The 17,399-nt window shown below is 39.3% G+C and overlaps 1 protein-coding gene across 1 annotated transcript in view; it reads left to right on the forward strand.

Moving 5' to 3' along the window:
• hip1 (huntingtin interacting protein 1) overlaps positions 1 to 17,399 on the forward strand; it is a 90,370-nt gene that overhangs the window by 58,522 nt on the left and 14,449 nt on the right. Inside the window, exons 9-21 of the mRNA XM_052109723.1 lie at positions 671 to 728; positions 851 to 926; positions 1,098 to 1,241; positions 1,349 to 1,446; positions 2,625 to 2,697; positions 4,099 to 4,282; positions 5,648 to 5,736; positions 9,452 to 9,568; positions 10,083 to 10,184; positions 12,936 to 13,130; positions 13,204 to 13,351; positions 13,462 to 13,548; positions 15,851 to 15,958. Of these exons, the coding sequence (XP_051965683.1) occupies positions 671 to 728; positions 851 to 926; positions 1,098 to 1,241; positions 1,349 to 1,446; positions 2,625 to 2,697; positions 4,099 to 4,282; positions 5,648 to 5,736; positions 9,452 to 9,568; positions 10,083 to 10,184; positions 12,936 to 13,130; positions 13,204 to 13,351; positions 13,462 to 13,548; positions 15,851 to 15,958 (1,479 nt within the window). The remainder of the gene's footprint in view (positions 1 to 670; positions 729 to 850; positions 927 to 1,097; positions 1,242 to 1,348; positions 1,447 to 2,624; positions 2,698 to 4,098; positions 4,283 to 5,647; positions 5,737 to 9,451; positions 9,569 to 10,082; positions 10,185 to 12,935; positions 13,131 to 13,203; positions 13,352 to 13,461; positions 13,549 to 15,850; positions 15,959 to 17,399) is intronic.

The following is a 17,399-nucleotide window of genomic DNA, read 5'->3' on the forward strand; positions in this document are numbered from 1 at the left end:
TCTATTTACTATCACCTTTACTAAGACCTGAATCAAAAAGTAGATGAATTTATTTTAGGTTCTTAGCTTTAATTTAACTTGGAGCAAATGTAGGTGTCCTCGCTGATGGTATACATGTTCATTTAAGAATGAGGAATAACAGTTGAATCCATGGCATGCTTTTTGCAAGATTTATTTATAGATTTTTTTAAAAGGGAAGAAAAAACACTGCATGTATCCTCTGGGTACCATGTGTCACTATTATAAGTAACCCAGCATCAACATCTTTATCCAAAGACCAAATGGATAAAGAGAGATGGATGACATTCTGATTAGAGAAAGATGGCAACTATACTGATTAGATTTTTTTTTTTTTTAATTTATTATTAATTTCAGGGTAAAAACACAAAGAAGAATGTACAAAATTACAACCACTAAGAAAATGAAAATCTAAAAATGTTTGCTTAATTTGTGCTGCTAAATAAAGTGGATACGTGCCATTATAGTCTGTGAAAATGCCTCGCACACTCAATCTGCTCGCTTCAATTTCCATGTTTACCGGTGGTAGAACAATTGTAATTGGAAAAGTTTGACAGAACTATCAACAGTAACTAAAGGCGCTTAGTGGGGACTCAATTTATTTACCTCCTCGTTGTCATGTTTGGCATTCTCTCCCTCTCATATCCTTCAGGTCTGCCAGCAGATACTCTTCAGGGCCACAGGGATCGCTTCCAAGAGCAGTTTAAGAAGTGAGTGCACTCCCTTGTTTCTGTCAGTCACTGTTCACTCAAACTGCTAGTGTGTAATAGACATGCATTCTTTTGTCATATCTCACCCTCACTCTTTCCTTTGGCTCTTTCTCTCTCTGCAGACTGAAGAGTCTGTTCTATCGCTCAAGTAACCTGCAGTATTTCAAGAGACTGATTCAGATCCCACAGCTTCCTGAGGTGAGACTCCTGCATACCAAACACATTTCTGCCTGACCTGAGTCACAAAACATGGCTAGTGGGAAGAAATTGTTTGTGATTTACATACCGCCCGTTAAGAACTCCAGTTTCTCTCTTCCTGTGTTTTTCACCTTTCTCCCCCTTTCTGTCTCTCCATCACGTTCTCTTCAGAATCCTCCAAACTTCCTGCGGGCATCAGCTCTGTCCGAGCACATCAGCCCAGTGGTGGTGATTCCAGCGGAGTCGTCGTCCCCTGAGAGTGAACATGTTGTAGAGACAGAAGATCTGGTGGACACAGACATCCCATCTTTACCGGTACCCAAAGAGACACTATGTCATCTCGCTGTCCTTTCTCACTTCACTCTTTGAACTCACCGTGTTGTGTGTCGAAAGATGAGGATGGGTCTCTTTTTCTTCATTAGAGTGCTGTGGAGAGTAAATTCGATGACCTTTTCGGCACCTCTGCTGCCACAGACCCGTTCAACTTCAACAGTCAGAACGGCATGCGCAAAGATGAGAAGTAAGACTTTTGTTTTCGGAGATATCCTTGATAGACAATCATTAACGTTGATGTAAATTAATAATTAAATTGATATCCACTTGCTTGGCCATAACAAAATTGGTGAAATTTTAAAGCTTAGAATATGATACTCATAAATTGGTGATAAATAGGAAGCTTTCCATTTTGAAATATAATTACTGTACATGATATACAGTGTTGGCTGTAATCTAATTACTTGTTAGTAGAAAAAGTAGTGTAATTTGTTACATTTCAAATTCTAGTAATCAGACTACAGTTACTGACTTTCAATTAAGTTAATTACTTTTAAGTGCTTTACTTGGGTTACGATATTTCTAGAATACATTGAAACATCCATCCATCCATTTAATAAGCAAATCTGTTTTTGTTTCTGTGACAGCTGAAGCATGTGCACTCCCTAACGATCAATGACCAAAAAGTAAATATTGACATTATTTTGAATACATTTTGCGTAAAAACAAAATCTTTTCTTTTAAATGCATTTTAGAAAGTATCTTAAAATTAATTAGTAATTTGATAAATTTTTAAAGATGTAATCAGTAAAGATTACAATTTTAGAACAGTAATTAGTTATTTGTATTGAATTTTTTTTTTAAGTAGCTTACCGTACACTGACCATATATCAAACATATGGTCAAAACATAATAGAGATTGGATAGTAATATGTCGTTGGAAATGTCTGAATGAGTAGAATACATCAAGCACTCACGCTAAAGTACAGTATATTGAGGAAAAGCTGTGTATTTGTATGTGAAAGCACACCGTTACATGTAAGTTGCAAACAGATGTGGCTTTTTGCCGCATTTTTGCTTGTAACTTCATTAAAAAATAAATCGAAAATAAAAATGCACACGGTTACTGAAGAGCAGATGCCCCCAATTAAAATGAGCACAAATACAACGTGATACAATGCATAGATCTTGATGCAATCTGGCTAAAGGGAGTCTTAATACCTCTCGGATACATGCTATATTTCTCTCATTGAATCAGCATCATAGATATATCTTACACGTTTCTTCTGTTTGTTTAATCACTATTCTTGATATATTAAATTATTAAAGAAAATAATCAATACCGATAAATCAACCTTATTGGAAACTGAATGAAAGACTCATAAGTTTGCTTCAGCTTTAAGAGCATCTTGTATCTCTTCTCAGAGACCGTTTGATTGAGCAGCTCACAGCGGAGCTACAGGCCCTGAAAGAGGAGCTGGAGTCCTTCAGACTGGAGGTAAAGAGCAAGACATGAAAGGAGATCAAACATGAGCAGATCAGAGTCCTGCACATGTACGGGTATCTGCTGGTTCCCGACGGGTGACCCGCTAATATTTGATGTAATGGGCGGAAAAACCTTTACAGGACCTTGTCAATTGCGGTGCGGGTTGGGGATCAATTGGCACGGGCAGACTGCGGGTCAAAAAGCCAAGGCAGTTTTTTTAAATGTCAAATAATGTTCATCTTATGTTTTTTCTGTTAATTGTCACCACAACATTTATTTTTACTAAATGCTCCAACTCAGATAAAAACTTTTGCCTGGCTGATGTAGATTTATTTAAATGTGGGTGTGGTTTGGATCATGGTCTTTGTTAAGCAGGTCGGGTCGGGTACTGTTGGATAATGGGTCTGGTGTTTTGTTAAATACTGCTGGGCTGGTGCAGGCTTACAAAACAGCAAAGGGATAACAAGTAAATAGCTGAACACACGGTTCACCATTTGTGGATGTAATGTATTTCAACTTAGATTGGAATCCAAAGCAATTTAACAAACGTGCGTCAAATTCAACTCAATTCCAGTTCCTTATTGATTACTAAAAAGATTTTTAGTACTTTTTGGCACGTCTGCAGTTTCCTGAGGAAAGTCAGATTATTTTAGTACAGTACTCCATCTGCATCAGCAGATAACTGAATCCAAACATCATAAAAATCATTCACTCCTAGTATTTTTAAGAAAATGAAACCAAGGGGGCCTTGGAAGTTCAGCAAGTAAAGACGCTGACTACCACACCTGGAGTCACAAGTTCAAATCCAAGGTGTGTTGAATGACTCCAGTCAGGCTTTCTAAACAACCAATTGGCCAGTTGCTAGGATGGGTAGTGTCACGTTAGGTTAACCTCCTCGTGGTCCCTGTAATGTGGTTCTCGCTCTCATTGGGGTGTGTGGTGAGTTGTGCGTGGATGTCGCGGAGAATAGCGTGAGCCTCCACACGCGCTAGGTCTCCACAGTAACGTGCTCAACAAGCCATGTGATAAGATCCATGGATTGACTGTCTCAGACGCGGTGACAACTGAGATTTGGGAGTCATTATGCCACCATGAGGACTTAGAGCACATTGGGTATTGGGCATGCCAAACTTGGGGAGAAAAGACAATGAAACCATTTACTGAATAAGAATCAGTTTTTTGATCCAGTCTTTACCCTACCAAATATAACTGGACCAAATGAAAATTTGCCATGATTCTTGGACTGTAACCTTTGTTTAACTGTGATATTTGTAGCAAAACCATAGTAACCACGTATAAAGTCATGAATGGTTTCTCATTATCATGGTTCAGTCAGTGTAACACTGGTTTCTATAAAGCAAACTATAGTTAGGTAAGGTTATTCACAGTGACCTTTCTTTTGGCCTCTCTCAGAGTGGTCGCCTTTGTCAAGCACTGAGGGGGCGTATGAATGAGCTGGAGGCGGAGCTGGCAGAGCAGACTCACTTGAAGCGGCAGGCACTGGGAGAGAGTGAGTTCCTGAGGGTGGAGCTAGACGACCTGCGCAGGGTCAGAGAGGACACTGAGAAAGAGCAGCGCAGCCTGAACGAAGTTGAGAGTAAGAGGTTTTGGTCTCATCCTAAAATCATTAAGACCCCGTAAAAAAATTTGGTAAATTTTTAAGTTAAATGCATCAATCTGGTTCACGTTGAGAGCAAAATTAAGAGAACTTTGTGCTCTTGACTGGGAGTGAGAGATGCTTTGCCCACGCAACGGTGCAAAACACAATGTTAGAGACCTTTTATGCTATTAAGAGAAGTGTTAAAATATTTTCGGTTCATTATGAAACTATGGTGGGACAAATTAGACCGTGGCGGGTAATGAATGGGAAACGCTGCACTAAACTTACACTCATTTGATTGAACTTTTATTAACTTCAGCCAAATATTAGCGAATTTGGCTAGAAACAACTGTTACCTTGGCATTGGCAAATTGACAATCATGAGTCTCTGCGTACTAAAACCATTCCACCAGAGCAGTTAAGTTAGGTAACAGTGCTGAGAAATCCAGGCTGTGAATGGGTTGTAGTCATTAAGTGCCGAAAGGTGTTCAGAACCTTTCAAATGGAGTCGATTGGGCAAGGCATCCTGGGGAGTTAAAAGTAGAGATTTTATTGTTGATTGAGGAAAGTTGTCAAAGTTAAAATTTAACAAAAGGTCTTCTGTGGTAGGCAGATAAACAATAGGTTACACACTACGGTCATAATTCCTGTGGGTGATTTTTCTCAATGTAAACAGTCCGTTTCTAGCATCTTTTTGCGTGTCATGCGAAAGTGACTGTGTTTTATTTCACCACTGCAATGTTTTGCCCATAGATTTACATTGTAGGTACAGTACTGTAAAATCTGTTTTTTTTTTTCTGTAGTTATCAACAGCATGTCACAGATGCTGTTGACACAGCTTACGTTTATTTAATACTCTGAAAACTTTGATTCACGGCTATAATTTAGGTCTTTAAATGAAATCATTACTCTGTTCCTCTTTCTTAAAGCGATAAAAACACTTTCCTTCCTTCTAGATATATTTACACTCACTGGTTTACCTCAATCTGTTGTTTTGGGAAAATCTGTTTGTTTAAATATAGCCATAATCACACTACAGAAGCAGCATACTTTGTGGGCTGTGGTAAAGGATATTAAAGAGCCGCGCAAATGCAGGGCAGAGATGGATGCACATTAGACAGTCTGGCTGCTCTCTGGAGCTGAGAAACACAGCCTGGAAGTTCCCCACTCCACACCAGCCACCAATCACATACTAAAAAACAATATTGTCCACAGTCCAATTCACCAGCATGCGAGCACACAACAACAATGTGACTGCTGGGTGATAACTGTCCTAATTGTGTGTTTGTGAGAGAAGTATGAAGTATGTCAAGTGTTCTGTTTGAGATACTAAGCCATATATTTGCGTATATTTTTTTGTAGGAAAAGCCCAAGCAAATGAGCAACGCTACACAAAACTAAAGGAGAAATACACAGAGCTGGTCCAGAGCCACGCTGACCTGCTGAGGAAGGTGAATTGACTTGTGGACTGCTTACTTCATACTGTGTATACAGTGTATGCTGGCTAATATAAAAAATGTGTATGTGAATCAGAATACATAATTTAATGTCTTTAAGGGTTAGTTCACCCAATTTTCTCATCAATTATCACAGATGTGTATGACTTTCTTCAGCAGAACACAAATAAGATTTTTAGAATATTTCAGCTCTATAGGTCCATACAATGCAAGTAAATGGTGACCAAAACTTTGAAACTCCAAAGAGCACATAAAAGCTCCAGTGTTTAAATCCTCCATCTTGACATCAGCAGTCTCCTTGGCGATGATTTCAAGCTTGATTACACTTTGTAGCCCCATCTAGCATTCTGCGTATGTGTCAAGCATTAGTAAGTGTAATGGAGCTTGAAATCATGATCGTGCCATGCAAACATGACTGCAATGCCAAGATGTCCAGTGAAAAAAAAAAAGTTATATTCTGCTCTGTTCTCATCCAAAATTAATTGGATTACTTCAGAGGATGTGGATTTAACCACTGGAGTCGTATGGATTACTTTTATTATGCCTTTATATGCTTTTTGGATATTCAAAGTTTTGATCACCATTCACTTGCATTGTATGGACCAACAGAGCTGAGATATTCTTCTAAAAATCTTAATTTGTGTTCAGCAGAAGAAACAGTCATACACATACACTGGGATGGAATGATGGTTCGTAAATGATGAGAGATTTTTCATTTTTTGGTGAACTATCCCTTTAACTCTGGATTGGCAGTCCCATCCAATAATGAATCTAAATTCTAGAGAGATGTTGAAAATGTTTAATGGTATTTCCAGTTAATTTGTTACACTAGAAATGGAAGATCCATTGCATACGGCAAGCATATAATATAGTTTCCATGTATTGCACATACCATATATTCTGGAATGTAAATCGCGTTGTTTTCATCATCTGAAAGGTCCTGCGACTTATAGTCCGAAGCGACTTATAATTTATATGTTACTGATGTCAACTGGTCAAACACATGCAAACCAAAACATATGAAAACATCAGTCATAAAGACGCTAGAAGCATTTTAAAGTTGCTAATTCAGAATATTTTGCTTTATGATACCAGTTTAAATGTTTTGTCCAGCATGACATTATTGTTTAGCAAACTCTAACGCGCTGTCAAACGCAACTCCTCACATAATGCATGTAAAATGATGTTTCATCACACACTGGCGGAACGACCCACCCCTCCCTCCGTCATCGTCCCTGCCTCTGAGGGCGTTGTCATGCCAAAATGTTATTCCCTAGTATCCTTATGTTTAGGGGTGGGTGTAGGGATACTGTTTTATGGATAAAGACCAATCAGGTAGCAGGGAGTCAAAATCTGTCGGGGAGTAAAATTTGGCACAACACCGGCTTCTAATCTCCATGTGTGCCCACACTGGCATCCTTGTAGGCCCTAGAGCAGAACAGGGAGGGTTCGGCTGAGTCTAATGCATCACCGACCCGCTCCTCCGACCCACGGTACGAATTAGATGTGACGCCGGGGAGAAGGGCATACGTTGCTGCCTTCCCCTCTCACCTGCCACGAGCCTGGGAAGACAAGCTGCTAAGGACGCCGCCACCCCACATGCCACGGACCAAGAAGGGGAGCGCGTGCAGATATCGGCACCCGCTTATGCCTGGGCCATTCCATGGACAATTCCCCAGCCTTCACGGAGCCCCGTTTCACCGCGAGGATGCCAGATTCTCCTTCTATTTTGATCACCGTTCTCCCTGGACACTTTTCTCTGTTTATTATTTTCAATAAACACTCTCGATTCAACCACATCCTAGCACAGTGGTTGAATCGAGAATTGTGTGATGCACATATCCTGGGCATAATGAACACTGGAGTGGATTTACTGTACAGAGAATGGTGACTTCACCCGCAAGTGGTGAGCCAGGTGTGGGAGAGAAATAGGCAAGCTGCCGTATCTCTTCGCATCACCCGAAAATGCTCACGCACTGCCACCTAGACCAGTGTCAAAAGCGAAAACGTCACAACTCATTGTAAAAACATTCAGCCACTGAACCAGATAATTAATACGTTCCAAAGAGGGTTGCAAATATCAGAAATATCCACAGTCGCTAACGTTAATGAATGAATGAATAGAATACAACAGGCATACTAAAATCTGTTAATTTATGCACAGCATACTGTAGTTACTAATGTTATAACAGATGTAGCTTACTTGTCACGATTCTTTTATGAAACATAAAATTATTAGAAACTGTTACACTCTATATTACTTGAAAATTCTCCTTTTTTAAAAAAGCCCAAAAACACATAATATAATGTGTAGATTCTGAGGAACTATAATCTTCACGGAGCACATTTGACATGTGAGAGGCTGAATGGTAGTCAGACGGCTGCTCCTGGGTCCTTGTGCCTGTCACATGCAAACTCTCTCGTTGCGACTTCTATACAGATGCGAATTATACGTCCTTTTTTTTTCTCTCAATGCAATTTTGACATGGTGCGATTTATAGTCAAGTACAGGTACAGGTATGGTACATAGTAATTTTGCATATTGTACCATATGCATCATGCAGAATTAGTAATAGTAGTACTGAAGTATGCTATTCTGAATTTAGCCACTGACCTCTTCAGTTGAGTTTGCTTGATCTCCTATGTCAGGCCTATCAGTGAATCTGCATGTGATTCAACCCTTCCAAGAGGCTTCAGTTCCTGCTGACTCCTCTCCTTTTTCATTGAGATAAAACCTGGCACAATCTCACTTTGAGAGCTCTCTCTCAAAGTCAGCAGGTCTGATGCTCAACACAAACAGACACACTTAGAAAATGCACTCCCTCTGACTGGTGTATCCATAGCTGGGTCCAAAATTTACTTTTTGCAAACTTACCAGTGTCAGGTGAATTAAAGGGATAGTTCACCCAAAAATGAAAATTGTTATCAACTCGCCCACATCTCAAAAGAACACAAGAGGAAATGTCAGAAAGAATGACAGCCTTAGTCATTATTCACTTTCATTATTGAAAATATAAAACTATATATAGTTCTGGTGATGAATCTACCTGAAGACATGCAAGTCATGACATGTTTTTAGTGTGTGGTTTGATTTGATTGGCTCACATCACTTACATCAGTGTGATCAGATTTTCATTCTTAATTGTCACATCAACCATCAGAATGGGGAAACAGAAAACAGAAAACTGAGGCTGCAGTGGGCCTACACTCTGTGAACCTCAGCAGAAATCGAGATTCATCAGACCAGGCGATGTTTTTCCAGTGTTTAACTGTCCAGTTTTGGTGAGCCTGTTCCCACTGCAGCCTCAACGTTCTGTTCTTGGCTGACAGAAGTGGAACCCGATGTGGTCTTTTGCTGTTGTTGCCCATCCACATCAAGGGTTGACGTGTTATGCATTTAGAGATATTCTGCTTATATCGGTTTTGCCGATTAATCGGTACCGATAACAGATTTCTGGAACTATCGGTTATAGTTCAATTGAGTTTGCTTGAGCTCCAATATCAGGCTTGTCAGTGAATCTGCAGGTGATTCAACCCTTCCAAGAGGCTTCAGTTCCTGCTGACTCTCTCCTTTTTCATAGAGATAAAACCTGGCACAATCACTCTCTGCCACGCTCCGATAGTGGGAGACATGTCCTTGGGAAAGGAACTGGCTCAGCTAAGAGTCTTGGCTCAATACTAAACTGTACATGTCATGTGTGTTTCTCAGAATGCAGAGGTGACGCGGCAGATGACAGTGGCCCGTGTCGCTCAGGATGAGGTGGATACCGTGAAGAAAGAGATGCAGGACATATTAAAATCCACTCAGGAATGCGCAAGTCAGCAGGTCAGATGCTCAACACAAACAACACAGACACACTTAGAAAATGCACTCCCTCTGCCTGGTGTATCCATAGCTGGGTCCAAAATGTACTTTTTGCAACACTTACCAGTGTCAGGTGAATTAAAGGGATAGTTCACCCAAAAATGAAAATTGTTATCATTAACTCGTTCCAGACATGTATTTTGTCTTACATTGAACACAGAAGGAAATGTCAGGAAGAATGACAGCCTTGATCATTATTCACTTTCATTGTATAGAGAATATAAAACTAGATATAATTCTGGTGATAAATCTACCTGAATACATGCAAGTTGCGTCATGTTTTTAGTGTGTGGTTTGATTTGATTGGCTCACATTACTTACATCAGTATGATCAGATTGCCATTCTTACAATTGGATTGAAATCCGTTCTTATTAAAGAAAATGGTTAATAAATGTAATTTTGGACCCTGATCCTTAGTTTGTTTGTCTTGCTACCCCTCCCCCTGTTTGTGTTTGTGTGTATATGCATGAGTAGGAGAAGGCACAATTAGAGCAGCTTCAAGCTCTTCAAGCCGAGCTCATGTCCAGCAGAACAGAACTAGAGACCCTGAAGAGTACCGTCACCACTTCCCAACAGGTGGGATCTTGCCCTCTACCTCTCCTCCTCAGTCATTCTCTCTTTCCCTCCATCTCTGATCCATTTCTCATACCTTTACTAATTACATGCAAGAAGATCATATCTCTTCTATGTGAATTTCAGGATTCTTACAGTCAAGGAATTTTAGAATTGTGATTTTCATTCCTGGAAATGTCATGGATATTTAAATGGGACATTTATAGTGTCTTAAAAATTCATGGAAATATCAACAGTGATTTTGTTGTTCTCCTCAGCTCTGAAAGTTGAACACTAAAATGTTGTTGGTTTTTTTGTCGTTTAGCCAGTAATCCCAAACGACTGGAAATTGCTATTACAAAAGTCAAAGTTTCAAGAATTTTTGTTCTAACCACCTGTGAACATAAATGGTGTTAATGAAAAAGCCATCAAAATCTTTTTTCACTAGGGCTTGGAAATGTAATGCGTTAATTTCTCTGATTAGTAGTTGACTGTTTGACACATCAAAAAAATTAATGCAAGTAATGCAGTATCCATATTTTTTCACTTCCTAAAACTTTACTAATGTTTTTCCCCCATTTCCTGTGGCTAAAATTAGTAAATAAATTTCCAGGAGGTACACTCTCGACTCAATTGCACATCCTAGCACAGAAACGAATTGTGTGATGCACATATGCTGGGCATAAAAAACACTGGAGTGGATTTACTGTACAGAGAATGGTGACTTCACCCGCAAGTTGTTAGCCAAGTGTGGGAGAGAAATGGGCATGCTGCCGTATCTCTTCGCATCACTCAAAAATGCTCATGCACTGCCATCTAGACCAGTTTCAAAAGCGAAACCATGCAGGAGAGACTCCGTGTTTGCGCGAAAGATGCTGAACAGCAGCCAGAGAAAGTAATAGTTTTAAAATATTAAACTTCAACAGTTAAACTTCAGCATTCAATTTGTTTGAATGTATTGTGTCTAATGATGCATTGGCAATGTACACTTAAGTTTATCCTACAAATAAAGCTTGGTATAAATTGAATCCATCCATTTGATCATATTATTAAAAATGTATACAGAAAAACGGTAGAAGATTTTTACCAACTTTTAATGACAGCATGTCCACTGATTTTATGGCATGTAAAATAAACCACTTTATTAGGTACACCTGTACACCATATTTATTCCTGCAATTGTCTAATCAGCCAATCGTGTGGCAGCAGTGCAATGTATAAATTCATGCATATTTGAGTCAGGAGCTTCAGTTAATGTTCACATCAAGCATCAGAATGGGGAAACAGAGGTCGACCGATATACCGGTTTTGCTGATTAATCGGTACCAATAACAGATTTGTAGAACTATTGGTTATTGGCAAAAATCCACACCGATAGTTTTCCCCGTTGTGTCCGGTGCTGGAACGGCTGGGAAGGGTCGTAGTACAGTATGAGAGCGGCCCCTAGAGGCGAAATAAAACTATCACTTCACTGATGCCTTGTGGTGTTTTACATGTGAGAACACTTCAGGTGCAGATTTAAAACATCAACAAAAAGGTATGTATACAGTACACTACAGTACATGTTGTCATATCATTATAAAGTAATTCATTTGTTGACTAGACGCTACCTTAGTAGAGAACAGCAGTATATTTGCCAACAAAGGTTGAGAGGACGCTAACCTTAAAGCTAACCCCAAGCAGTTTGAACAATGTGACAAAAATACACACAAGTCCTACCCAGATGTTTAAATGTCATGATTGTTACCATCTATTACCATCTATTTGCATTAGATTATATGCAGCTGGTCACATTTCCATCTGCAGAAACACTAGAGATTGTTGTGCATGAATATTCCAGGTGATCAGCAGTGACTGAAATACTCAAACCAGCCCATCTGGCACCAACAATCATGCCACGTTCCAAATCACTGAGATCACATTTCTTCATTTTTTACATTAACTGAAGCTCCTGACCCATTATGCATGATGTTATACATTACCCTGCTGCCACACAATTGGCTGATTAGATAATCACATGACTAAGTAGGTGTGTCTTATTTAACTCTATCCGGAAAAACAATTGCCCAGATTAACATGCAGAGAAACGATGGCAATGCTATCATTTCTTTGCAGGTGCACAAATATCAGCAGAGAAGATCATATGCTGTATTTTACACTCCTTTCTCGGCAATCATTAATTAAGCCGTTTTTATTATCAGGTTGGAACTCTTGAGTCATTGATGTGTATGATTTATTATTTAATTAATGTTTATCAGTAGCTATATTTCCCTGGGCGCTGCCATACTGGCATGATGCCATATGCCCACATCTCAGTGAAATTGTTTAATATCGTCAACTAAAGCCCTCTCAAAACAGGGATGCAGAAAAGGAATAGTTCACCCCAAATAATTAAGTTCATCATTTATTCATCTTCATGGTTTTCCAAACTCGTTTGACTTATTTTCTTTCGTGGAACACAAAAGGAGATGATGGGCAGAATGGTCGCCTCACTCATTATTCTCTTTCAGTGCATCTTTTTTCCATTCGATAAACATAAACGTTGACTGAGGCTATAAGTCCACAACATTCGAACATCTCCTTTTGTGTTCCATGGAAGAATTTCAATTTCCAGTTGAACATTCATTCATTTTTAGACCATTTTCTGATTCACCATTTTAATTTCTGTCAAACCCTCCTCATCCTATTTCTTTCTTGTTGTTAAAACAAGTCATGTTATGACCCATCCTCAGTTTCTCTCTCTCTCTCTCTCTCTCTCTCTCTCTCTTTCTGTAGTCAAATGAGCAGCTCAGTACTCGGCTTTCTGCTCTAGAGTCTGAGAAGGCGGGGCTAATGGGGATCGTATCTCAGAAAGAGTCGGAGCTGTCAGGTTTGGGGGTGGAGTTAGAGCATGTGCAAAGCAGTTTGACCACTGAGAGGGAGAGTAGCATAAAAGCTGCTGAAGCCCTGCAGAACCAACTCAATGAGAAGGTGGGAAATCCCAATGTTGCTTTAATCCAAAATTTTGTAGTGTCATCCCTTTAACACGTCTGTCTGTCTATAGGAGAGTCGTGAGCAGGCCCTGGAGAGCGAGCTGGTCTCTCTGCGCTGGGCGGCTCTGTGTGGAGCTCTGGAGGAGGCGGAAAGGATCATACAGGACAGTCTGGATCAGCTGGACGACCCTGCACACATCAGCTGCACCAGCTCTGCCGGTCAGTCACCAGCTCACTTTATCCACCCTGTCCACCAAATGACATCATACAGCAGGGAAGGAACTGTGAAAGTGTAATAAATATTTAAGTACATGTCCTCATGTGTGTAGATTACCTGGTGTCCAGGTGCCAGGTGGCTTTGGATTGTGTGGAGAGACTACAGACAGCCAGAGACTGCTTTATATCAGATGACACAGGTGAACGACATCTATACACAAACTCTCTTTGTGTTCATTAATGTACCATTGTTGGGGGAAACCAGTTTGAAACTGTAGCTTGCTAAATTAGAAGCTACTCATAATTTTAAAGTAGTTCACAGTTCCCAATTATGCCCAGTCCTCGTGGTGGCGTAGTGACTCGCCTCAATCCGGGTGGCAGCGGATGAATCTGTTGCCTCCGCGTCTGTGACAGTCAATCCGCGCATCTCATCATGTGGCTTGTTGAGTGTGTTACCATGGAGACGTAACGCGTGTGGAGGCTTAACGCTTTTCTCCGCGGCATCGACACACAACTCACCACATGCCCCACCAAGAGCAAGAATCACATACTCTTGAGGTTACCCCATGTGACTCTACCCTCCCTAGCAACTGGGCCAATTTGGTTGCTTAGGAGACCTGGCTGGAGTCACTCAGCACGCCCTGGATTTGAGCTCGTGACTCCAGGGGCGGTAGTCAGTGTCTTTACTCGCTGAGCTACCGAGGCCCCCAGTCATGCTACTCTTGAGTTCAAAACCCTGCATGCTGCTATTAGAAAGTAGCTCATTAAAATACACAGACTATGCTGAATAAGCAACTTGTATGGTCAAGTAAATGCCTTTTAAGGGTGTTCCTTTATTTGGTTAAGGTTATAAATCAAAAACATATCGGCACACACAGATTTTTGCCAGTTACACTGATTTCGTGTTGCATGTTAAGAAGACCTTTTACCGGCGTTCTAACCAGCTAATCCGGTATGCACAAGTGTTGTGTGCATGCCTGTTTACATTTTAATGTCAAAAGTTGAGGGTAATCTGATGATTTCAAACACATTGTTTTTTTTGCATTGACTGATTTTTGGATAAGCTTATTTTTGGTAGTTATCAGCAAATTAGTGTGCATGTAAACACATTCATTGAGGCTGTTTATGGAGACTGTTTTAGGTAAGGCACCTGTTTTTCAACAAAGTGTGGCCAAAATTAGTTTTCAGAGTTTTTTTTTTTTTATCCAAAATAGATATTTAAAACAATATATAAGCTTTTATTAAATTTGTATTACATTTGAACCTGGAAATCTTTTAGATAATTATCATTTGACATAATTTACAAAAATGAGAGAATTTGACTGAGGATCTCAGTTAGGGTGGTGGCAACAAACTTGTAACTAAATAAATAAAATAAGTAACACTAAATAAAAAAAAAAAAACACTAAATCAAAAACAGTTATAAACAGCAGTATTTAAAATGTACAAGTAAAATAACACGCAGAGACTTTTGAGAACACTATTGTGTGATGACTCGGGATTCGTGAATCTTCTTTTTTTTTTGCATAATTTATTAATATATATATTTAGTTAAGCTCAATCAACAGTGTTTGTTGTATTATGTTGATTACCACAAAAATTATTTTAACTATTTAAACAAAAATTCATGGTTACAGTAAGGCACTGACAATAGATGAAATTGGGGCCAGTACATAAACGTCACACTGTTTCAAAAGTATAGTATACATGTTAACATGTTTTTAATGTGATAAAATCACTTACTAACTGTCTCTGTGCAAAGTTACTTCGTTATCCTGACAGTGTAACATCAATAAACTGTAATCTGTTATGTGGTAACATCGCAAATTTTATTACACTGAAATCATATAAACATGTATAATGTTTATTTCTTGTGACTATAGTTTTGAAACAGTGAACAGAGGTTGGATTTGTCAGCCGCATACGTCACAGAGGCTGTCTCATTTCAGAAAAGCAAGTAGGACACATCGAATGCGACCTTCTTCCATGGGAATTCGGAGGATGGATAAGGTGTATGAAGGCCGAGACTTGTTTAAAGGAGGACACTCGGTATACCTCAGCCTTCAAAGAACGTGTCCTATCTAGCACGCAGCCTTCAAAACGAGACACTGGCCAAGACACTGGCGTCATTCACTTCTTTATAAGCCTTACTGTAACAGTTATTTTTGCTTTTTATCAAATAAATGAGGGAAGAGTCCATTTTGTTTTTTGGTAATTAAATTAACATTATGCCACAAATATTGCTAAGCTAAATTATTGATCCTGAAATATTCCTTTAAACCTTCTGAAACCAAACGATTCGCTGAAATGAATCACATGCTGCTTGAGAGATTTTAAAAGGTATTACATTACTAGAATGTTTCCGTTTCTATGTACAAAAGTAGATATTCAAGAGACACAAATATGCATTCAGTCTGCTGTATTGCCTTTTTGTGACAAAAAGCACTAATAGTATCATGTCTTACCATTTCACTCTCTGATTTTCCTCTGTGTGTGCGATAGATTTGTCTGGGCTTATGCGGGCAGTGACTCAGTTTGCTCACCTGGTTGGTGATGTCATCGTGCAGGGCAGCGCCACCTCCCACATGGTGCCAGTGGAACAAGCTGATGGTGAGCACAAGACGCCACTCGTTCAAACGCAATGAAAATATATCCAAATGAGGCAGTGTAATCAAATTATCTTAACTGATGAAATTACTTCCCTATAGATACATTCAATGTGCTTTATTTCAGTCTTCTATATATTTGGAATAATATTCATTATATTTACATTCATGCATTTGGCAGACGCTTTTATCCAAAGTGACTTACAGTGCATGTATGACAGGGACAATCCCGCCGGAGCAACCTGGAGTTAAGTGCCTTGCTCAAGGACACAATGGTGGTGGCTGTGGGGATCGAACCATTGACCTTCTGATTACCAGTTATGTGCTTTAGCCCACTATGCCACCACCACTCCATTGTATTTAAAAGAATGGTTCACCCAAAAATTAAAATTCTCTCATCATTTACTCACCCTCATGCCATCCCAGATGTGTATGACTTCTGCTGAACACAAATAAAGATTTTTAGAAGAATATTTCAGCTCTGTAGATCAAAAAAATGCAAGTGAATGGGTGCCAAATATTTTGAAGCTCCAAAAAGAACATATAGACATCATAAAAGTAATCCTTATGACTCCTGTGGTTTAATCCATGTCTTTAGAAGCGATATGTTAAGTGTGGGTGAGAAACATATCAATATTTAAGTCATTTGTACTGAAAATCTACACTTTCACTTTCACTTCAGACACATATTGGTTTACAGATTTACAGCAAAAAGGACTTAAATATTGATCCATTTCTCACCCACACCTATCATATAACTTCTAAGGATATACATTAAACCACTGGAGTCGTATGGATTACTTTTCTGCTGCCTTCATGTCCTTGTTGGACCTTCTGAGTTCACCATTGACTTGCATTGTATGGACCTACAAAGCTGAAATATTCTTCTAAAAATCTTAATTTGTGTTCTGTAGAGGAAAGTCATACACACCTGGGATGGCATTGGGGTGAGTAAATGATAAAAGTATTTTCATTTTTGGGTGAACTTTCCCTTTAACTCACAAAAGGCCATGCTATATTGTGAACACTGTGTGCAAGATGTAGCGAAAGCTGAAAAACCGAAGTATACTTTAGCCTTTAGAAGGCAGCTGCCTATGAAGTCAGTTGGTGGCCAGGCAGCTCACTATGATTCAGTTCAGAGCAACTATATCATGTCATTTAGCTGGCTAGAATGCAGTATCAACATCCAGTAGCAGAACTATCCATTTTATAATGGGCAACGGAAATGTAATTTTTATTATTATCTGCAGCTTTAAGCTGCTTGAATATTTTATGACATTGCTGTATCAGCTTATTGAGAAGTCCAAGATAATGAGTTTCTCTTCAAGTCTGTCTCTATACATCATAGAGGTCATTAATGTCATTGTGCTTTTGTTAATGGCTCAGCCACTGGCGGTCTGATCTTTTAGTTAGAGCTGATTTAAAGACATTACTCAAAACTGCTA

The sequence above is a fragment of the Xyrauchen texanus genome, chromosome 38 (genome assembly GCF_025860055.1).
Source record: "Xyrauchen texanus isolate HMW12.3.18 chromosome 38, RBS_HiC_50CHRs, whole genome shotgun sequence".
Taxonomy (NCBI): Eukaryota; Metazoa; Chordata; class Actinopteri; order Cypriniformes; family Catostomidae; genus Xyrauchen; species Xyrauchen texanus.